The 18,914-nt window shown below is 48.1% G+C and overlaps 1 protein-coding gene across 1 annotated transcript in view; it reads right to left on the bottom strand.

Annotated features, from left to right (window-relative positions):
- Window positions 1-18,914, bottom strand: part of LOC125446916 (E3 ubiquitin-protein ligase ARIH1) — a 94,147-nt gene that overhangs the window by 19,590 nt on the left and 55,643 nt on the right. The window contains exons 10-12 of the mRNA XM_048520922.2: window positions 14,184-14,314; window positions 13,554-13,611; window positions 7,805-8,065 (exon numbers count right to left, since the gene is read on the bottom strand). Coding sequence (XP_048376879.1) covers window positions 7,805-8,065; window positions 13,554-13,611; window positions 14,184-14,314 — 450 coding nt within the window. The remainder of the gene's footprint in view (window positions 1-7,804; window positions 8,066-13,553; window positions 13,612-14,183; window positions 14,315-18,914) is intronic.

Genomic DNA, 18,914 nt, shown 5'->3' with positions numbered 1-18,914 from the left:
AGAGCGCTGCGCGCGCGCGAGGGACAGGAGAGAGAGAGAGAGCGCGCGGGCGCGAGGGACAGAGAGAGAGAGCGCGCAGCGCAGCGCGCGAGGGACAGAGAGAGAGAGCGCGCGCGCGCGCGAGGGACAGAGAGAGAGAGCGCGCGCGCGCGCGCGAGGGACAGAGAGAGAGAGCGCGCGCTGCGCGCGAGGGACAGAGAGAGAGAGCGCGCGCGCGCGCGCGAGGGACAGAGAGAGAGAGCGCGCGCGCGCGCGCGAGGGACAGAGAGAGAGAGCGCGCGCGCGCGCGCGCGAGGGACAGAGAGAGAGAGCGCGCGCGCGCGCGCGCGAGGGACAGAGAGAGAGAGCGCGCGCGCGCGCGCGCGAGGGACAGAGAGAGAGAGCGCGCGCGCGCGCGCGCGAGGGACAGAGAGAGAGAGCGCGCGCAGCGCAGCGCGCGAGGGACAGAGAGAGAGAGCGCGCGCGCGCTGCGCGCGAGGGACAGAGAGAGAGAGCGCGCGCGCAGAGCGCGCGCGCGAGGGACAGAGAGAGAGCGCGCGAGGGACAGAGAGAGAGCGCGCGCGCGCGGGGACAGAGAGCGCGCGCGCGCGCGGACAGAGAGCGCGCGCTGCGCGCGGGACAGAGAGAGCGCGCGCGCGCGGGACAGAGAGAGAGAGCGCGCGAGCGCAGCGCGAGGGACAGAGAGAGAGCGCGCGCGCGAGGGACAGAGAGAGAGCGCGCGCGCGAGGGACAGAGAGAGCGCGCGCGCGCGCGGGACAGAGAGCGCGCGCGCGCGCGCGGGACAGAGAGAGCGCGCGCGCGAGGGACAGAGAGCGCGCGCGCGCGCGGGACAGAGAGCGCGCGCGCGCGCGGGACAGAGAGAGCGCGCGCGCGCGGACAGAGAGAGCGCGCGCGCGCGGGACAGAGAGAGCGCGCGCGCGCGGGACAGAGAGAGCGCGCGCGCGCGGACAGAGAGAGCGCGCGCGCGCGGGACAGAGAGAGCGCGCGCGCGCGGGACAGAGAGAGCGCGCGCGCGCGGGACAGAGAGAGCGCGCGCGCGCCGGACAGAGAGAGCGCGCGCGCGCCGGACAGAGAGAGCGCGCGCGCGCCGGACAGAGAGAGCGCGCGCGCGCCGGACAGAGAGAGCGCGCGCGCGCCGGACAGAGAGAGCGCGCGCGCGCCGGACAGAGAGAGCGCGCGCGCGCCGGACAGAGAGAGCGCGCGCGCGCGCCGGACAGAGAGAGCGCGCGCGCGCCGGACAGAGAGAGCGCGCGCGCGCCGGACAGAGAGAGCGCGCGCGCGCCGGACAGAGAGAGCGCGCGCGCGCCGGACAGAGAGAGCGCGCGCGCGCGGGACAGAGAGAGCGCGCGCGCGCGGGGACAGAGAGAGCGCGCGCGCGCGGGACAGAGAGAGCGCGCGCGCGCGGGACAGAGAGAGCGCGCGCGCGCGGGACAGAGAGAGCGCGCGCGCGCGGGACAGAGAGCGCGCGCGCGCGCGGGACAGAGAGCGCGCGCGCGCGCGGGACAGAGAGCGCGCGCGCGCGCGGGACAGAGAGCGCGCGCGCGCGCGGGACAGAGAGCGCGCGCGCGCGCGGGACAGAGAGCGCGCGCGCGCGCGGGACAGAGAGCGCGCGCGCGCGCGGGACAGAGAGCGCGCGCGCGCGCGGGACAGAGAGCGCGCGCGCGCGCGGGACAGAGAGAGCGCGCGCGCGCGGGACAGAGAGAGCGCGCGCGCGCGGGACAGAGAGAGCGCGCGCGCGCGGGACAGAGAGAGCGCGCGCGCGCGGGACAGAGAGCGCGCGCGCGCGCGGGACAGAGAGCGCGCGCGCGCGCGGGACAGAGAGCGCGCGCGCGCGCGGGACAGAGAGAGCGCGCGCGCGCGGGACAGAGAGAGCGCGCGCGCGCGGGACAGAGAGAGCGCGCGCGCGCGGGACAGAGAGCGCGCGCGCGCGCGGGACAGAGAGCGCGCGCGCGCGCGGGACAGAGAGCGCGCGCGCGCGCGGGACAGAGAGCGCGCGCGCGCGCGGGACAGAGAGCGCGCGCGCGCGCGGGACAGAGAGCGCGCGCGCGCGCGGGACAGAGAGCGCGCGCGCGCGCGGGACAGAGAGCGCGCGCGCGCGCGGGACAGAGAGCGCGCGCGCGCGCGGGACAGAGAGCGCGCGCGCGCGCGGGACAGAGAGCGCGCGCGCGCGCGGGACAGAGAGCGCGCGCGCGCGCGGGACAGAGAGCGCGCGCGCGCGCGGGACAGAGAGCGCGCGCGCGCGCGGGACAGAGAGCGCGCGCGCGCGCGGGACAGAGAGCGCGCGCGCGCGCGGGACAGAGAGCGCGCGCGCGCGCGGGACAGAGAGCGCGCGCGCGCGCGGGACAGAGAGCGCGCGCGCGCGCGGGACAGAGAGCGCGCGCGCGCGCGGGACAGAGAGCGCGCGCGCGCGCGGGACAGAGAGCGCGCGCGCGCGCGGGACAGAGAGCGCGCGCGCGCGCGGGACAGAGAGCGCGCGCGCGCGCGGGACAGAGAGCGCGCGCGCGCGCGGGACAGAGAGCGCGCGCGCGCGCGGGACAGAGAGCGCGCGCGCGCGCGGGACAGAGAGCGCGCGCGCGCGCGGGACAGAGAGCGCGCGCGCGCGCGGGACAGAGAGAGCGCGCGCGCGCGGGACAGAGAGAGCGCGCGCGCGCGGGACAGAGAGAGCGCGCGCGCGGGACAGAGAGAGCGCGCGCGCGCGGGACAGAGAGAGCGCGCGCGCGCGGGACAGAGAGAGCGCGCGCGCGCGGGACAGAGAGAGCGCGCGCGCGCGGGACAGAGAGAGCGCGCGCGCGCGGGACAGAGAGAGCGCGCGCGCGCGGGACAGAGAGAGCGCGCGCGCGCGGGACAGAGAGAGCGCGCGCGCGCGGGACAGAGAGAGCGCGCGCGCGCGGGACAGAGAGAGCGCGCGCGCGCGGGACAGAGAGAGCGCGCGCGCGCGGGACAGAGAGAGCGCGCGCGCGCGGGACAGAGAGAGCGCGCGCGCGCGGGACAGAGAGAGCGCGCGCGCGCGGGACAGAGAGAGAGCGCGCGCGCGCGGGACAGAGAGAGCGCGCGCGCGCGGGACAGAGAGAGCGCGCGCGCGCGGGACAGAGAGAGCGCGCGCGCGCGGGACAGAGAGAGCGCGCGCGCGCGGGACAGAGAGAGCGCGCGCGCGCGGGACAGAGAGAGCGCGCGCGCGCGGGACAGAGAGAGCGCGCGCGCGCGGGACAGAGAGAGCGCGCGCGCGCGGGACAGAGAGAGCGCGCGCGCGCGGGACAGAGAGAGCGCGCGCGCGCGGGACAGAGAGAGCGCGCGCGCGCGGGACAGAGAGAGCGCGCGCGCAAGGGACAGAGAGAGCGCGCGCGCAAGGGACAGAGAAAGAGAGAGCATTAGAAATGTGGAGCCTTTTCAAGGAAAAGTTCCTGTGTGTCCAAGATAAGTATGTACCTGTCAGGCAGGGAGGAAGCTGTAGAGCACGGGAGCCGTGGTTTACAAAGTAAGTGGAATCTCTGGTCAAGAGGAAGAAGAAAACTTATGTTAGGATGAGATGTGAAGGCTCAGTTAGGGCGCTTGAGGGCTACGAGGTAGCCAAGAATGACCTAAAAAGAGAGTGCTCAGAAGATCCAGGAAGAGACATGATAACTTGTTGGCAGATAGGATCAGGGTAAACCCTAAGGCTTTCTATAGGTATTTAAGGAATAAAAGAATGGCGAAACTAAGATTAGGCCCAATCAAGGATATAGTGAGAACTTGTGTGTGGAGTCAGAGGAGATAGGGGAAGCACTAAATGAATATTTTTCAACAGTATTCACTCTAGTAAACAACAATGTTGTCGAGGAGAATACTGAGATACAGGCTACTAGACTAGGTGGGATTGAGGTTCACAAGGAAGAGGTATTAGGAACCCTTCAGAGGGTGAAGATAGGTAAGTCCCCTCGGCCAGATGGGATTTATCCTCGGATCCTCTGGGAAGCCAGGTAGGAGATTGCCGAGCCTTTGGCATTGATCTTTAACTCGTCCTTGTCTACAGGAATAGTGCCAGATGATGGAGGATAGCAAATGTGGTCCCCTGTTCAACAAGGGGAGTAGAGGCAACCCTGGTAATTAAAGACCAGTGAGCCTTACCTCAGTTGTTGGTAAAGTGTTGGAAAAGGTTATAAGGGATAGGATTTATAATCATCTAGAAAAGATGAAATTGATTAGGGATAGTCAGCACCATTTTGTGAAGGGTAGGTCGTGCCTCACAAACCTTATTGAGTTCTTTGAGAAGGTGAACAAACAGGTAGATGAGAGTAAACCGGTTGATGTGGTGTATATGGATTTCAGCAAGGTGTTCGATAAGGTTCCCCACAATAGGCTATTGTACAAAATGTGGAGGAATCGGATTGTGGGAGATATAGCAGTTTGGATCGGAAATTGGCTTGCTGAAAGAAGACAGAGGGTGGTAGTTGATGGGAAATGTTCATCCTGGAGACCAGTTACTCGTGGTGTACCACAAGGGTCAGTGTTGGGTGCACTGCTGTTTTTCATTTTTATAAATGACCTGGATGAGGGCGTAGAAGGATGGGTTCATAAATTTGCAGATGACACTAAGGTCAGTGGAGATGCGGATAGTGACAAAGGATGCTGTAGGTTACAGAGAAACATAGATAAGCTGCAGAGCTGGGCTGAGAGGTGGCAAATGGAGTTTAATGCGGACAAGTGTGAGGTGATGCACTTTGGTAGGAGTAACCAGAAGGCAAAGTACAGGGTTAATGGTAAGATTCTTGGTAGTGTAGATGAGCAGAGAGATCTCAGTGTCCGTGTACACAGATCCTTGAAAGTTGCCACCCAGGTTGATTGGGCTGTTAAGAAGGCATACAGTGCTTTAGCTTTCATTCATAGAGGGATCGATTCCGGAACCAAGAGGTTATGCTGCAGCTCTACATAACTCTGATGCGGCCGCACTTGCAGTATTGCATACAGTTCTGGTCACCGCATTATGAGAAGGATGTGGAAGCTTTGGAAAGGGTGCAGAGGAGATTTACTAGGATGTTGCCTGGTATGGAGGAAAGGTCTTACAAGGAAAGGCTGAGGGACTTGAGGCTGTTTTCATTAGAGAGAAGTTTGAGAGGTGACTTAATTGAAACATAAAATAATCAGAGGGTTAGATAGGGTGGATAGGGAGACCCTTTTTCCTGGGATGGTGACGGCGAGCACGAGGGGGCATAGCTTTAAATTGAGGGGTCAGAGATAGAGGACAGATGTCAGAGGTAGTTTCTTTACTCAGAGTAGTCAGGGAATGGAACGCTTTGCCTGCAACGGTAGTAGATTCGCCAACTTTAGGTACATTAAAGTTGTCATTGGACAAGCATATGGACGTACATGGAATAGCCTAGGTTAGATGGGCTTCAGACCAGTATGACAGGTCGGCACAACATCGAGGGCCGAAGGGCCTGTACTGTGCTGTAATGTTCTATGTTCTAAGTTCTACAATTGTCCACATGGAGACTTCATACCTTTCAAGGTCACCTAGAATGTTGTTGATTGCATCAAGTTTCTACAATCTCATTCACAAACAGGAGTGACAAAAACAATGACTGTTAACATGTAACACTTAATAGTGGTTCTATTTCCCCATCCAGTATTTGTGTAATTTGGATATTATCATCATATCCTTACAGTAAAGGCCCTATCTTTCTATTCCCTTCAATCTTGGGCTTTAGACTAAGATTAAAATACTGCTTTAAACCATCAGGTCTACTTAAAGGACATGACTGCAGTCTTAAAACTCATTTACTGCAGTACACTGAGAATTTTATACAATGTTGTGTTTTTCAGGAACAGTAAGGGCAGAAGCAAACATGTTGAGCCAATGGGTTCAGAATTGAAGGAAATCTGTTTGACAGTAATGTTCTGATTGGCTCTTGACCAGATAACCATGACTTGTCTAAGGCCTGAGCAACAGGGAACCACCAAGTCTACAAAAAAAGAAAGCATCGAAGAACTGTCTTGTGGAAGCACTGGAAAAGTTCCAGTACCATCCAACTGTCTTCTCTGTGAAGGAGTAAAACTCCTTTAATAGTGTCTTTTCACTATCTGTGAATGAAAGAACAAACTTGTATTAACCACAAAGAACTAAAAAGAAACTAAGTAAAGAAAAGATTCTAAGTTCGAAATTCATATTTTGATTATTATGAATAATTTGTCTTTAACCATTGACAAACAGCTATTTCCATATGAATTGCAGAACCAGGTTACTCAAGTGAATTGAGGACTTTGTGGTAAATTGATTAAATCTTTTCACATTTGTCAAACTTCTGGAAATGACAGAACTAAGTGTGCCCTCATCTTTGATTTCCAGAGCACTACCCCCAGAGTGAGAGATGACACTGGGCCAAGGTCCACATTTGAAGGTTATAGTACTGGATGATTTTAACTGTTTCACCACAGATAACCTTACTTTCAGCTGCCAAAGCCCAAGCTTTTGAAATGTTTTCCTTAAACCTCTAACATTCCTCATTCCAGAAAGCAGCTCTTACAACCTGGTTAATGAAATGTGAGGCTGGATGAACACAGCAGGCCAAGCAGCATCTCAGGAGCACAAAAGCTGACGAGAGTCTAGGCCCGAAACGTCAGCTTTTGTGCTCCTGAGATGCTGCTTGGCCTGCTGTGTTCATCCAGCCTCACATTTCATTATCTTGGAATCTCCAGCATCTGCAGTTCCCATTATCTCTCTTACAACCTGGTCACTTGTTTTGGCATTTCCTGAGGCGGTTTAGCTTTGCTTGATAATGTTTCGCTGAAACAGCTTGGGATGATTACTATGGTAAAAGTGCAACATAAACGTAAGCCGCTGTTGCTTTATATGGAACTTCCTGGTCCACGGTCATGACGTCTATGCAGAGATATTACGTATTTTGGTCTTGACACATAGCAGTGCAATAGACAGTTCAGCCTTCATTCTGTAAAAGAAAGGAACCAAGTTTCCCCAGGAGGAAGAACAACAGTTCATTTCTGCACCAAATCTGGTGCGTGGGAAGCAGACACGTCTGGCCCCATCTTCATGCTTGCCTGGATGCCAGAATCCGTTAAGGGATGCCAGAATATCGCATGCTACGCACCCTGGGACAGAGGATAGTTTTTGAGTCACCACCCAACCCATCATGTTAAAAAGGAGTTTCTAAAGCAGCTCTAACATATTCAGGTGACAGAAGAAATATGACAAGGAAAGAACAACAGTCAGCAATAGAAAAGGTTTACGTGAGACTTGCTCAACGTACAGAGGTTGAGGCACGGCACAAATATAAGCAGCTGCCGGAAATGCAAAACCTCACGTGTCTGAAACTAAACTTACAACCACAAATTGAAAGCAATTTTCCTGTCACATGGGATGAGCATTACATCTTAACTTAGGTCAACAATGGCAAAGGAAAAATGCCCAATGGAGAGTTAATGCACAAACTGTATAAAAGGCGACTGTGCAGACATTGCGTAACAAGATGATACAATGTGCCTGTAGATGGTTAGGAATCCTATACGGCTCTTCATTACCAATAGGTCTGGAAGCACTTACAAATGAATTAAAAGACTAACCTTCAAGCAAAGGATCTATTTGCCTACATTTTACAATAGTTCCTAGTTATTGCTGCTTATATAAATCACAAGCCTGCACGCACAACTATCATACAACCTGACTTTTAAAAGGCCAAGTTGATGCTCAAAGTTGTTTGTCGTCCTGAAACCACACGTTTCAGAGTAAGAATTAGTCAGATTTTCTCAGAAAAACAGATTTGTCTTACTTTCAAGACAACAATTTGTAGCTAACAGTGTAAAGGCGGCCTACCTCAAAGATAATGGACTGGTTGTTCTTTCTGAGGTAGAAAGCAAAGACGTATGTGTACATTAACGTGGCACGACACTGACAGAGCACATCCACAGCTTTCTTCAGGAACTGCACCTCAATCCAAGACATATTGTGTTGCTGCATTTCCTCCATCTTCTGCTTGACCTGAGCATACAGCTTGTGCTCAAACCGCAGGCTCTGCATGTGGTTCATGTAACGGTTGCAGTAGAATAGGTACCGCTGGAGTGCTGCTCGAGAACGCTGTGAGAAAAAGCACAAACAATAGAAACTGAAAATGGTGTCAGAAAATTAAAAATAGCAGCAATTTCACCTTTTCAAATAAACAAGAAATAGTTTTGCAACTGATTTTACATATGTTAATACAGCATATACATTTATACAACATGAATTAAAGGGGAGACTATTTGGCACCTTGTGCATGCTCCATCCTTCAGTAATACCGTGGCTGAACCAATTGTCATAATCATGCCTCCCTCCAATACCCTTTGAATCTTGTTAGTTAAGAGTTTATTTACTTCTGCCTTAAAAATACTCAATGATCATATCTGATCACCGTCTAGGGAAGAGAGTTTGAAAGACACCCTTCGGGGAAAGAAAATAGAGCTAATCTCAGCCTTAAATGGGATAATCCTTATATTTAAACTGTTTCTCCAAGTTCTCATTACTCCTGACAGGAGAAGCATTCTTCCAGCATCCACCCTATGAACTTTTCTCAGGATCTTGTGTTTCAGTAAGATCAGCTGTCATTCTTCTAAACGCCAATTGTCTGACCCAACCAGAGAAAGTTTACCCCAAGACAATGACCCACACCCAGTTATTAATTGAGTAAATCTTCTCCAAACTGCCTCCAACGTATTTACATCCTTTGAAATGAGACCAGAACTGTACACAGTACTTCAGTTGTGGACTCACCAACATCCGGGGCAATAGTAGCAAGCATACTTATGTTTCTATTCTATTCCAATCGCAATGAACAGCAACATTCCAGTTGTCTTCCTCATCACTGTTCCTGTATACCAACATTATGCACATCCCAGATGTCCAAGTTCTTCAAGGACCGCAACTTTTCCCCCCCCAGTGCTCCAGAACGCCCTTGACCGCGTCTCCCGCACACCCTGCCCCCACCGCCCAAAGAGGATCCCCCTCGTTCTCACACACCACCCCACCAACCTCCAGATACAACGCATCATCCTCTGGCACTTCCGCCATCTACAATCCGACCCCACCACCCCTGTCTGCTTTCCGGAGAGACCACCACAGTGTGGAGCGAACAAGGGAGTCACGGAGAGACCACTCTCTCCGTGACTCCCTTGTTCGCTCCACACTGCCGTGCAACCCCACCACACCCGGCACATTCCCCTGCAACCGCAGGAAATGCTACACTTGCCCCCACACCTCCTCCCTCACTCCTATCCCAGGCCCCAAGATGACTTTCCACATTAAGCAGAGGTTCATCTGCACATCTGCCAATGTGGTATACTGCATCCACCGTACCCCGTGTGGCTTCCTCTACATTGGGGAAACCAAGCGGAGGCTTGGGGACAGCTTTGCAGAACACCTCCGCTCGGTTCGCAACAAACAACTGCACCTCCCAGTCGCAAACCATTTAAACTCCCCCCTCCCATTCTTTAGATGACATGGGCCTCCTGCAGTGCCACAATGATGCCACCCGAAGGTTGCAGGAACAGCAACTCATATTCCGCTTGGGAACCCTGCGGCCCAATGGTATCAATGTGGACCTCGAGCTTCAAAATCTCCCCTTCCCCCAATGCATCCCTAAACCAGCCCAGTTCGTCCCCTCCCCCCACTGCACCACACAACCAGCCCAGCTCTTCCCCTCCACCCACTGCATCCCAAAACCAGTCCAACCTGTCTCTGCCTCCCTAACCTGTTCTTCCTCTCACCCATCCCTTCCTCCCACCCCAAGCCGCACCTCCATCTCCTACCTACTAACCTCATCCCACCTCCTTGACCTGTCCGTCTTCCCTGGACTGACCTATCCCCTCCCTACCTCCCCACCTATGCTCTCCTCTCACCTATCTTCTTTTCTCTCCATCTTCGGTCCGCCTCCCCCTCTCTCCCTATTTATTCCAGAACCCTCACCCCATCCCCCTCTCTGATGAAGGGTCTAGGCCCGAAACGTCAGCTTTTACGCTCCTGAGATGCTGCTGGGCCTGCTATGTTCATCCAGCCTCACATTTTATTATCTTGGATTCTCCAGCATCTGCAGTTCCCATTATCACTGATACAATATATTCCTTTGCAGCCTGATTTCCTATTCATAATTTCCTTTCAAACATTTCTTTGCATAATCAAGTTTAGCACAATATACTCAGTCCCTTCATCCAAGTAACTGATATTAATAGTGAATAATTCAGGCCTCAACAGTGAAACCTATGGCACACGCATCTTCCAATCTGGAAAAACAAATATGCTCACCATCTGCTTTCCCAACAGCTTTCCAATCCTCTACATGTAACCTTTAATGCAGCACTTTGACAAAAGTCTTCTGGAAATCTAAGTACACTATATCCACACATCCTTCTTTATCTCATTTCCTTTCATTACTTCCCCAAAGAACTCAAACAGATTAATCAAACACATTTCCTTTTCACAAAGGAAATTTCCTTTTCCTTTCCTCTCATGTTGCCTCTGCCCTGCTATAACCTATTTAATAATGGATTCCAGAATTTTCCACTGATAGACATTAGCCTAACCTTCAGCTCCTTGCTTTATGTCTTCCCTTTTTTTTTTAAATTTAGAAGAGTGAGGTTATACTTACAATATTCCAAACTGGTAGGATTTTTACAGAGTGAATTTTGGAAAATTAAAACCAATGCATCTATTATCTCTGTCATCACTTCTAAGGAATGGAGTATTTCAGGGACAGGAGACTTTTCAGGTTTTAATTTTCTCTATCTTTTATCTAATTTAAAATTATTGCTCAGATATTGCCTACAGTGAAAACACATGAAGTATGTGTTGAATTCATCTATTTTCCGATTTTCCATGATTAATTCCCCAGACCAACACTCTAGAGAACTAACTTTCACTTCATTATTCACTGTTTTACTTTTTAAATATTTATTGAAACTCTGTATATATTTTTAGAATTCTTACTAGGTTCCTCTTACTGGAATTTCCTCTTCAATCATCATCTTGGGTCATTTTTTGCTGGTTTTTTTCTTCTGTCCTTTTTGATTCCTCTTCAGTTCACTGCTAAGTTTAGCTTCCTTAGTTAGCCACAGGGAATAGATTCTAAGGCAAAGCTATTTCTTTCTTACAAGTATCTTTTCTGAACAACTCTGAAGCCAACTCAAAATTCACCTTACTACTTTTCAAGTTATTCTTCTCTCACTCAAATTAGATGTGGAATTTGACCATATTATGATGACCACTGCCCAGGAGTACTCTTATAAGATGTTTCATTAACCTTAACTCACTGAATGTTATCAGATATTGTTCTTTACAGCCTGCCTTTTGGTTGATTCTGGGACATGCCAAAAATATAACTACCTTTACTAATTTGATTCATCCAATCTATAAATGGATTAAAATGGCTCATGATTATTGCCAAACCTTTCTCACAAGCCCTCAGTATTTTATTCCTGTAGTGCCAATCCCAAAATGTGGTTGCAGTTAGGTGATGTATAAACCACTCACACAAGTACCCCCATATCTTTACAATTTCCGATCTCTATCTAAACTGATTCCACATCTGATCTCCAGAATGTCTGTCTACAGTACCAATGCCTTCTTTAAGTAGCAGAACCACTCCTTCACCTTTTCCTAGCTTCCTATTTTTCCCAAATGTCATTCTCCCTTGAATATTCAGGTCTCAACCTTAATTATCTAGTAGTCATACCTCTAGTAGATTATACATATTTATTTCTAAAGGAATGTCAATTCATCTGTTTTGTTACAAATGCCACATACATTAGAGCCATAATACACTACTTCTATAGTCTCTATCTTTATTTGCTGTTGCACTTTTAAGTTTGAACTCTGTCCCGTTGTTGGGTTCTGATCATTTCTCTTATTGCCACCTCAATTGCTTGCCTTGTCCTCTCTAGTTTATAAAATCTTCTGAAACCTGATCCCTCATCCCCACGTGTTTAGTTAGAAAGTATTAAGCCTCAGAAACAGAATGGTTTCGACGACATGACATGAATAAGATATTCAGGAACAATATACGACAATACTCCATTATTTAGCTAGATTGCAGTATTTGCCTGTTATTTCTCATTATCGTTGCTGTATAGCAGGATCAGTCTTTCAAGGAGACTGGCTTGTAACTCTGCATTCCCTGTAAATCTCTATTAGAAAACCCTTTGGTCCAATATGTCCATGCCAACCAAGTTTCCCAAATTAAACCAGCCCCACTTGCCTGTGTTTGATCCTTTCAATAGTAAAGATATTTATTGTTACAGTAATAAAGATAATTGATCAATAAACTTGTACCATCAAAAAATTATGACAACCCTTTCACTCAGTGCAAAAATATGAATAGTTGTCACTTATTTCCTGTCAGAGCCCAATGACTTGAAATTGTCGAGTGAGTTTCATATCAAAAATTTATTTTTTTATTTTTAAATTTTTAAAAATTTTGTTGTTAAGGGCAATACGAGTACTAGCAAAACACTTGGCTACCTTTACTAAATCAGTAGAAATTTCAGTTGTCGCACATAAATGGTGATTCTGAAACTGGATCTAGTGTTTGATGGCACAAGTTCAGTTAAAATCATACGAAGTACTGAATTTATTGTCAAACAGAGTCTAGCTTTCTTAGTCTAAAATGAATGACTCTCAATCAAGGTCTCTTAGAGAATCAAGAGCTTTATTTGTTTATATTAAAATAAAATTGCAGTTTGCTAATGCTGTCACTCGAGTCAGGAAGTTATGGGTTCAAATCTAAAACATATCTAAGTGGTTGGTTGAAAAGGAACCACTACAACTGCCTCAATGGCAACTAAGGATTAGTAATAAATGATGGGTTTATTCCCCCCCAGTGAAAAACACTTCCCCAAGATTAATTATTTGAAAATGTAAACTCAGGTGATTAAGAAGTTAGAAGTGACAGCAGAGAAAATGTCTACTTGAGCAGGAGGATGTAAAAGATTCCACAGCACCACTTGCAGAACTGAGAACTGCATTCTAGCAAATATTCTTCCCAAAACTTGCAACACACGGCAAGTAGTAATGTGCAACTTGATGCATACAACTTCTCACATATTGACTGCCATGTGTCCCTACATAATGCTCTAATTGGACATTCAAAATATAAACCACTGGTGGTTACGCAGTGTACACATCTTGAAGCAAATGCAACACTAAAATGACATGGGAAACCCTCAACAAGCGACGAATAGACCTCCACAACAGTAATACTACATGTAGCTCAAGGTCTGCTGAGCAGCTGATAACTCACTCATGGTTTCACAACAATCTCCTCAAAAATGCTACCTTCATTTAAAAATACATCAAAATACATACCTTAACATCAATTCACAGGAATCAAAGGAATGACAGCCCACAAGTCAGTCAGACCATTATGACCTAAGCTAGCTCCTTAACAGGAGCTACCTACTGTAATCTTATTCAGAAGTGCCTTGTAGAGAACGTGAAACATAATTCAAAGACAGAAGGGCAAAGCCTCAAACAGAAGCACTTTCCCAAAGGTAAGTCTAGGGACCTCCAAACTCGTCCACAACCCCCAATGCTTCTTTACCTCCTGGGCATCCCTGGCAGCCTTTGCGTCATCTTCGTTGTAACGGTTGCAGTTATACCTAAAAACAGAGCACAAGTGAGGGATAGGGACAGAGAAATGGCAGAGAGGGAGGAGAAAACAATGGTTTCATTTCTGCTTCAACAACAATAGAAAATAACAAAGTAAAATATTAACTTGAAACATCTCTGCTTTCTTCACCAGTTTAGAAACTTCCATTTATGAAGTATCATGAACAGCCGAAACATTACATAACTTTTCTGAAGGATTACTCAAATTCATTGATTAATTTCTGCCCTTATCTACAGGGCACACCAAGAAGTTCGCTCTCCTTCCTTCCTTATAAGGCCAGATTATTCAGGGTTCTTTACTGCAACTTTCAGTCTAAAACCCTTCCACTGATTTGGAGTACGAATGTTTCCTCAGTGGATGAGAGCTTAACCTGCTATATACTGAAAGTCACACCTTCACTACTGAGATCTCCAAACACATATCATGCCTAGACTCAAACCTGAGTCACAGAGATAATAATAGCATTGCTCTACATTATATAACCAAGTACCCAAAACAATTCAAATCTTTGATTTTACTAAACTTCTACATATACAAGAGTGGTGGGACTGGAAGACTAACCAGGCAGATCCATGTGGCTCCCAGGGTCCAAGGCAGACCCAACAGAATTCCGCTTTACAATTCTGATTGCGACAAACCATGTGATTGCACCCACCATCCTTTTCAATGGTCACATGGCATTTTGGACATTCCTGTCGAAACAGTTCAGATATGTTAAGAGTAAAGATCCAACTAGATATAAGTAACACACTCACACAAGTTTAATATGGTAACCTCTATGTCAATCAACTACGTACAAAGACCAAATTAACTAGTAAGCCAGATCGAGAAATCAATCCAGGATTTGAGGATGTTGAACAGTAATTGGGTGCACTCAAGACTGGCTCCAGGTATTATTTTACTTTAAGAGCCTTTATACCCTACATTTCATTAGGACATGCTTGCTGAGAAGAAATGACATGTCTATTCTTGAACACTGTCAGTATACTTGATTTGAACTGGAGCCGACTGTTGTTGACTAGTTTCCCTCAAGTCTCCCCAAGTGCTAAAATGAGTACTTTACACCATCACAGCAGAGATTTGAGTTTTAACCCACAAATTATGTACAGAACACAGTCTGCATCGATAGCCGCAGTCATGACAACACAGGCAAAAAATCAAGGAACTGTAGCTCAGCCCAATCATTTTTGTAAAGTGCAGTTGTAAACATGTAGAAAATTAATCAATATATTAAGGGACAATAGCAAGTTGGATTAAGAACTAGTTAGGAGGAAAAAAGCTATGAGTTAAAGTGTTGTTCAGAGCGGTTGGAAGAGGGTACTGGTGCTCTGAATAAAGAAGACAACTCAAGAATATGTTCTTTGGCCACACAAGACCGCACCGACATGTTGTCTTTCTAAAGTAAAAACCTTTTACCTCTACATGGCTCGTATCCCTCTGTTCCCTGTTTGCTCAAGTAAAAAATATCAAAATGCCTCTAACATTTTGCTATCGTATCTGCCTCCACCACCACCTCTGGAAGCATATTCCAGGCACTTAACACTTCTCACATCTCCTTTTAACCTAACCCCTTCTGACCTAAACCCATGTGCCCTAGTAACTGACATTTCTACCCTGGAAAAAAGGCTCCAATTATTGATCACATAAGCTTCTATCAGGTTGCCCCATTTCCTTCGATATTCATGTAAAAAGAAATCAAGTTTGTCCAACAAAAACAAATTGCTGGAGAAGCTCAGCAGGACTGGCAGCATCTGTGAAGAAAAAAAATCAGAGTTAACGTTTCAAGAACTGCCGAGTTTGTCCAATCTCCCTTCAGAGCTAACAGCTTCCAAACCAGGATACATCCTGGCAAATTGTTTCTGTAGCCTCACAAAGCCTCCACATCCTTCTAGTAGTGTAGCAACCAGAACTGGGCACAATATTCCAAATTTGGCAGAAAGTTCTATACTGCTGTAACATGATTTACCAATTTTTGTATTCTATGCCCTGACGGATGAAGGCAAGCATGCTATATGCCTTCTGACCACTTGTGTTGGCACTTTCAGGGAACTGAAAATCTGCATGCCTGGATGACACTGTACATTGATGCTAAAGGGTTCTACCATTTACTGTACATTTCTCTCCTGTATTAAATCATCCAAAATGCATCACCTCACATTTGTTGGATTAAGCTCCATCTGCCATTTCCCCACCTAAATCATTTATTATTACACAACAGCACAGATCCCCGCAGAACACCACTGGTCACACCAGTCAGAAAAACACCCTTTCGCTGTTATTTTGTCTTCTATGACTAAGCCAGCTCTGTATCCATCTTATCGGCTCACTGCAGATCCAATAACGACAACGCCTTTTGTATCAGTCTGCCACCGAGGGACGTTGTCAAAGTCCATATAGATAACAGTGGCCACCCTGCCTTCAATCAACTTTGTCACTTCCTCAAAAAGCTCAAATCAACTCACAGTCATACAACACTGAAACAGACACTTCAGTCTAACTTGTCCAAGCCGACCATGTCCCAAACTAAACTAGTCCCACCTGTCCATGCTTGCCCCCATCCCTCCAAGCCCCTCGTATTCATGAACTTGATGAGGGCAGAGCAGCAGGCATGATCTATATGGACTTCGATAAAGCGTTCAACAAGGTTCCTCCTGATAGACTGGTTAGCAAGGTTGGATAGCAAGGTTGGATCATATGGATTACAGGGAGAACTAGCAATTTAGAATCAGAACTGGCCTGAATGTAGAAGACAGACTGTAGTGGTGGAGGATTGCTTTCCAGACTAGAGGACTATGACCTGCAGCTTGCCTAAGGATCAGTGCTGGGTCCGCTGCTTTTGGGCATCTATATAACTGATTTGAACGTAAACACATGAGGTATGGTTAGTACGTTTACAATAACACCAAAATTGAAGGTGTAGTGGACGCGGATAAGATTACCTCAGAGTACAACAGAATCTTGATCAGATGGGCCAAAGGGCCCAGGAGTAGCAGATAGAGTTTAAATGTAGAGAAATGTGAGGTGTTGCATTTAGGAAAGGCGAATCAGGGCAGGATTTATACTTTTAATGGTAAGGTCTTGGAGTGTTATTGAACCTGCAGCACAGGTTCATAATTTCTTGAAAGTGGAAGTAGACAGGATATTGAAGGCAGTGCTTGGTATGATTGCCTTTATTGGTCAGCACAAAGTATAGGAGTTGGGAGATCATGTTGCGGCTGTACAGAACATTGGTTAGACCAATTTTGGAATAGTGTGTGCAATTCTGGTCTCTCTGCTCCGGGAAGGATGTTTATGAAACTTGAAAGGTTTAGAAAGGATTTACAAAGATGTTGTCAGGTTTGGAGATTTGAACTATAGGGAGAGGCTGGATAGGCTAGGGCTATTTTCTCCGAACCATTGGCAGCTGAGACGTGACCTCGTAGAGGTTTATAAAATCATGAGGGGCATGGATAGGGTGAATAGCTAAGGTCTTTTCCCTGTGGTGGGGGAGTCTAAAACTAGCAGGCATAGGTTTAAGGTGAGAGGGTAAAGGACCCACGGGGTGACTTTTCATGCAGAGAATGATGAGTGTATGAAATGAACTACCAGAGGCTAGTACAATTACAAGGGTTAAAAGGCATCTGGGTATGAATACAAAGGGTTTACAGGGATAGAATTATTAAACGGGAATAGAATTATTCAGGATATCTGGTCAGCATGGACCAAAGTGTCTGTTTCTATGATTGTATGACTTATTAAAGTGTCTTTTAAACATTTTAACTATATCTGCAGCCACCACTTTCTCTGTCAGTTCATTCCTTACATGAATCACTGCGTAAAATAAAAAAGTTGCCCCACATGTCCTTTTTAAATTTTTCTCCTCTCTCCTTAAAAATATGCTTCCTAGTCCTGAACTCCCCCATGTTGAGAAATGACACCTGTCATTCACCTTTTCTACGCACTAGTGATTTTATAAACCTCTAAAGGTTACTCCTCAATCTCCTAAGCTCTAGCCTATAAAGTTCCAGTTTATTTTTATATCACAAACCCTCCATTCCCAGAAACATCCTGGTAAATATTTTCTGCATTCTCTCCAGCTTAATAATATCCTTCCTATAACGGAACAAACAGAACTGGACACAGTACTCCAGAAGAAGCCTCACCAACATCCTGAACAACTTCAACATGACATCTCAACTCCTATACTGAAAGGTTAGATAATGAAGACAAGCGTCATAATGCCTTCTTAACCATGCTGTCCACCTGTGACATAAGTTTCAAGGAATTATGTACCTGAACCCCATGTCTCTGTTCTATAACACTACCCAAGGCCCTACTATTAATCATAAGTCCTGTCCTTCTTTCCATTACCAAAATGCAATACCTCATTTATCCAAACTGCCACTCCTTAGCCCATTGACCCAATTGATCAAGATCTCTTTGTAATCTTAAGATAACTTCCTTCATTGTTCCCTCTCCCACCCATCTTTGTGTCGTCCACAAACTTACTAACCATATTTTCTATATTCCCAACTGAATGACAGACAAAAGTGGACACAGTACCAAACCTTGTGAAACACCGCTAGTCACAGGCCTCCAGTCCAAGAAACAACACGCCCACCACCATTCACTGTCTCTTACAGCCAATTTTACATCCAATTGGCAAGTTCGTCCTGAATTCTGTGTGATCTAATTTTACTAATTAGTCTACCATGAGGAATCTGGTCAAAGGCTTTACTAAAGTCAAAGTAAACAACGTCTACCTCTCTGATCTCAACCACCTTTTTGGCTACTTCATTACAAAACTCAATCAAGTTTGTAAGGTACAATTTTCTTCACACAAAACCATGCTAACTATCCCTAATCAATCCTTGCCTGTCCAAAAGTATGTAAATTCTACCTTTCAGAATCATCTCCAACAACTTACCCATTACTGATGACAGACTTTCAAGCCCATAGTACCACACTTCAGCATACATCCTTTCTTAAACAAAGGCACCGCTTTAGCCACCCTCCAGTCCTTCACCTGTTTATAGGTGATACAATATTTCTGCTAGGGGCCCGGGAATTTCCTCCATAACTTCCCACAATGTCCTGGGATACACTTGATCAGGTCCTGGAGATATATCTATCTTTATGTTTTCTAAGACCTCCAGTACTTCCTCTTCTGAAATATGAAGAAGTGTGAAAACGTCAGCATTTATTTTCGAGTTCTCCAGCCTCCATATCTTTTGCAACAGTAAAATGATGCAAAACGTCCATCTAATATCCCTCTTATCTCCTGAGGTTCAACACAGACAACTTCGTTGATTC

The sequence above is a fragment of the Stegostoma tigrinum genome, chromosome 36 (genome assembly GCF_030684315.1).
Source record: "Stegostoma tigrinum isolate sSteTig4 chromosome 36, sSteTig4.hap1, whole genome shotgun sequence".
NCBI lineage: Eukaryota > Metazoa > Chordata > Chondrichthyes > Orectolobiformes > Stegostomatidae > Stegostoma > Stegostoma tigrinum.
The sequence above is the reverse complement of the archived record's forward strand: the minus strand, read 5'-3'. Positions and strand labels throughout refer to the sequence as shown.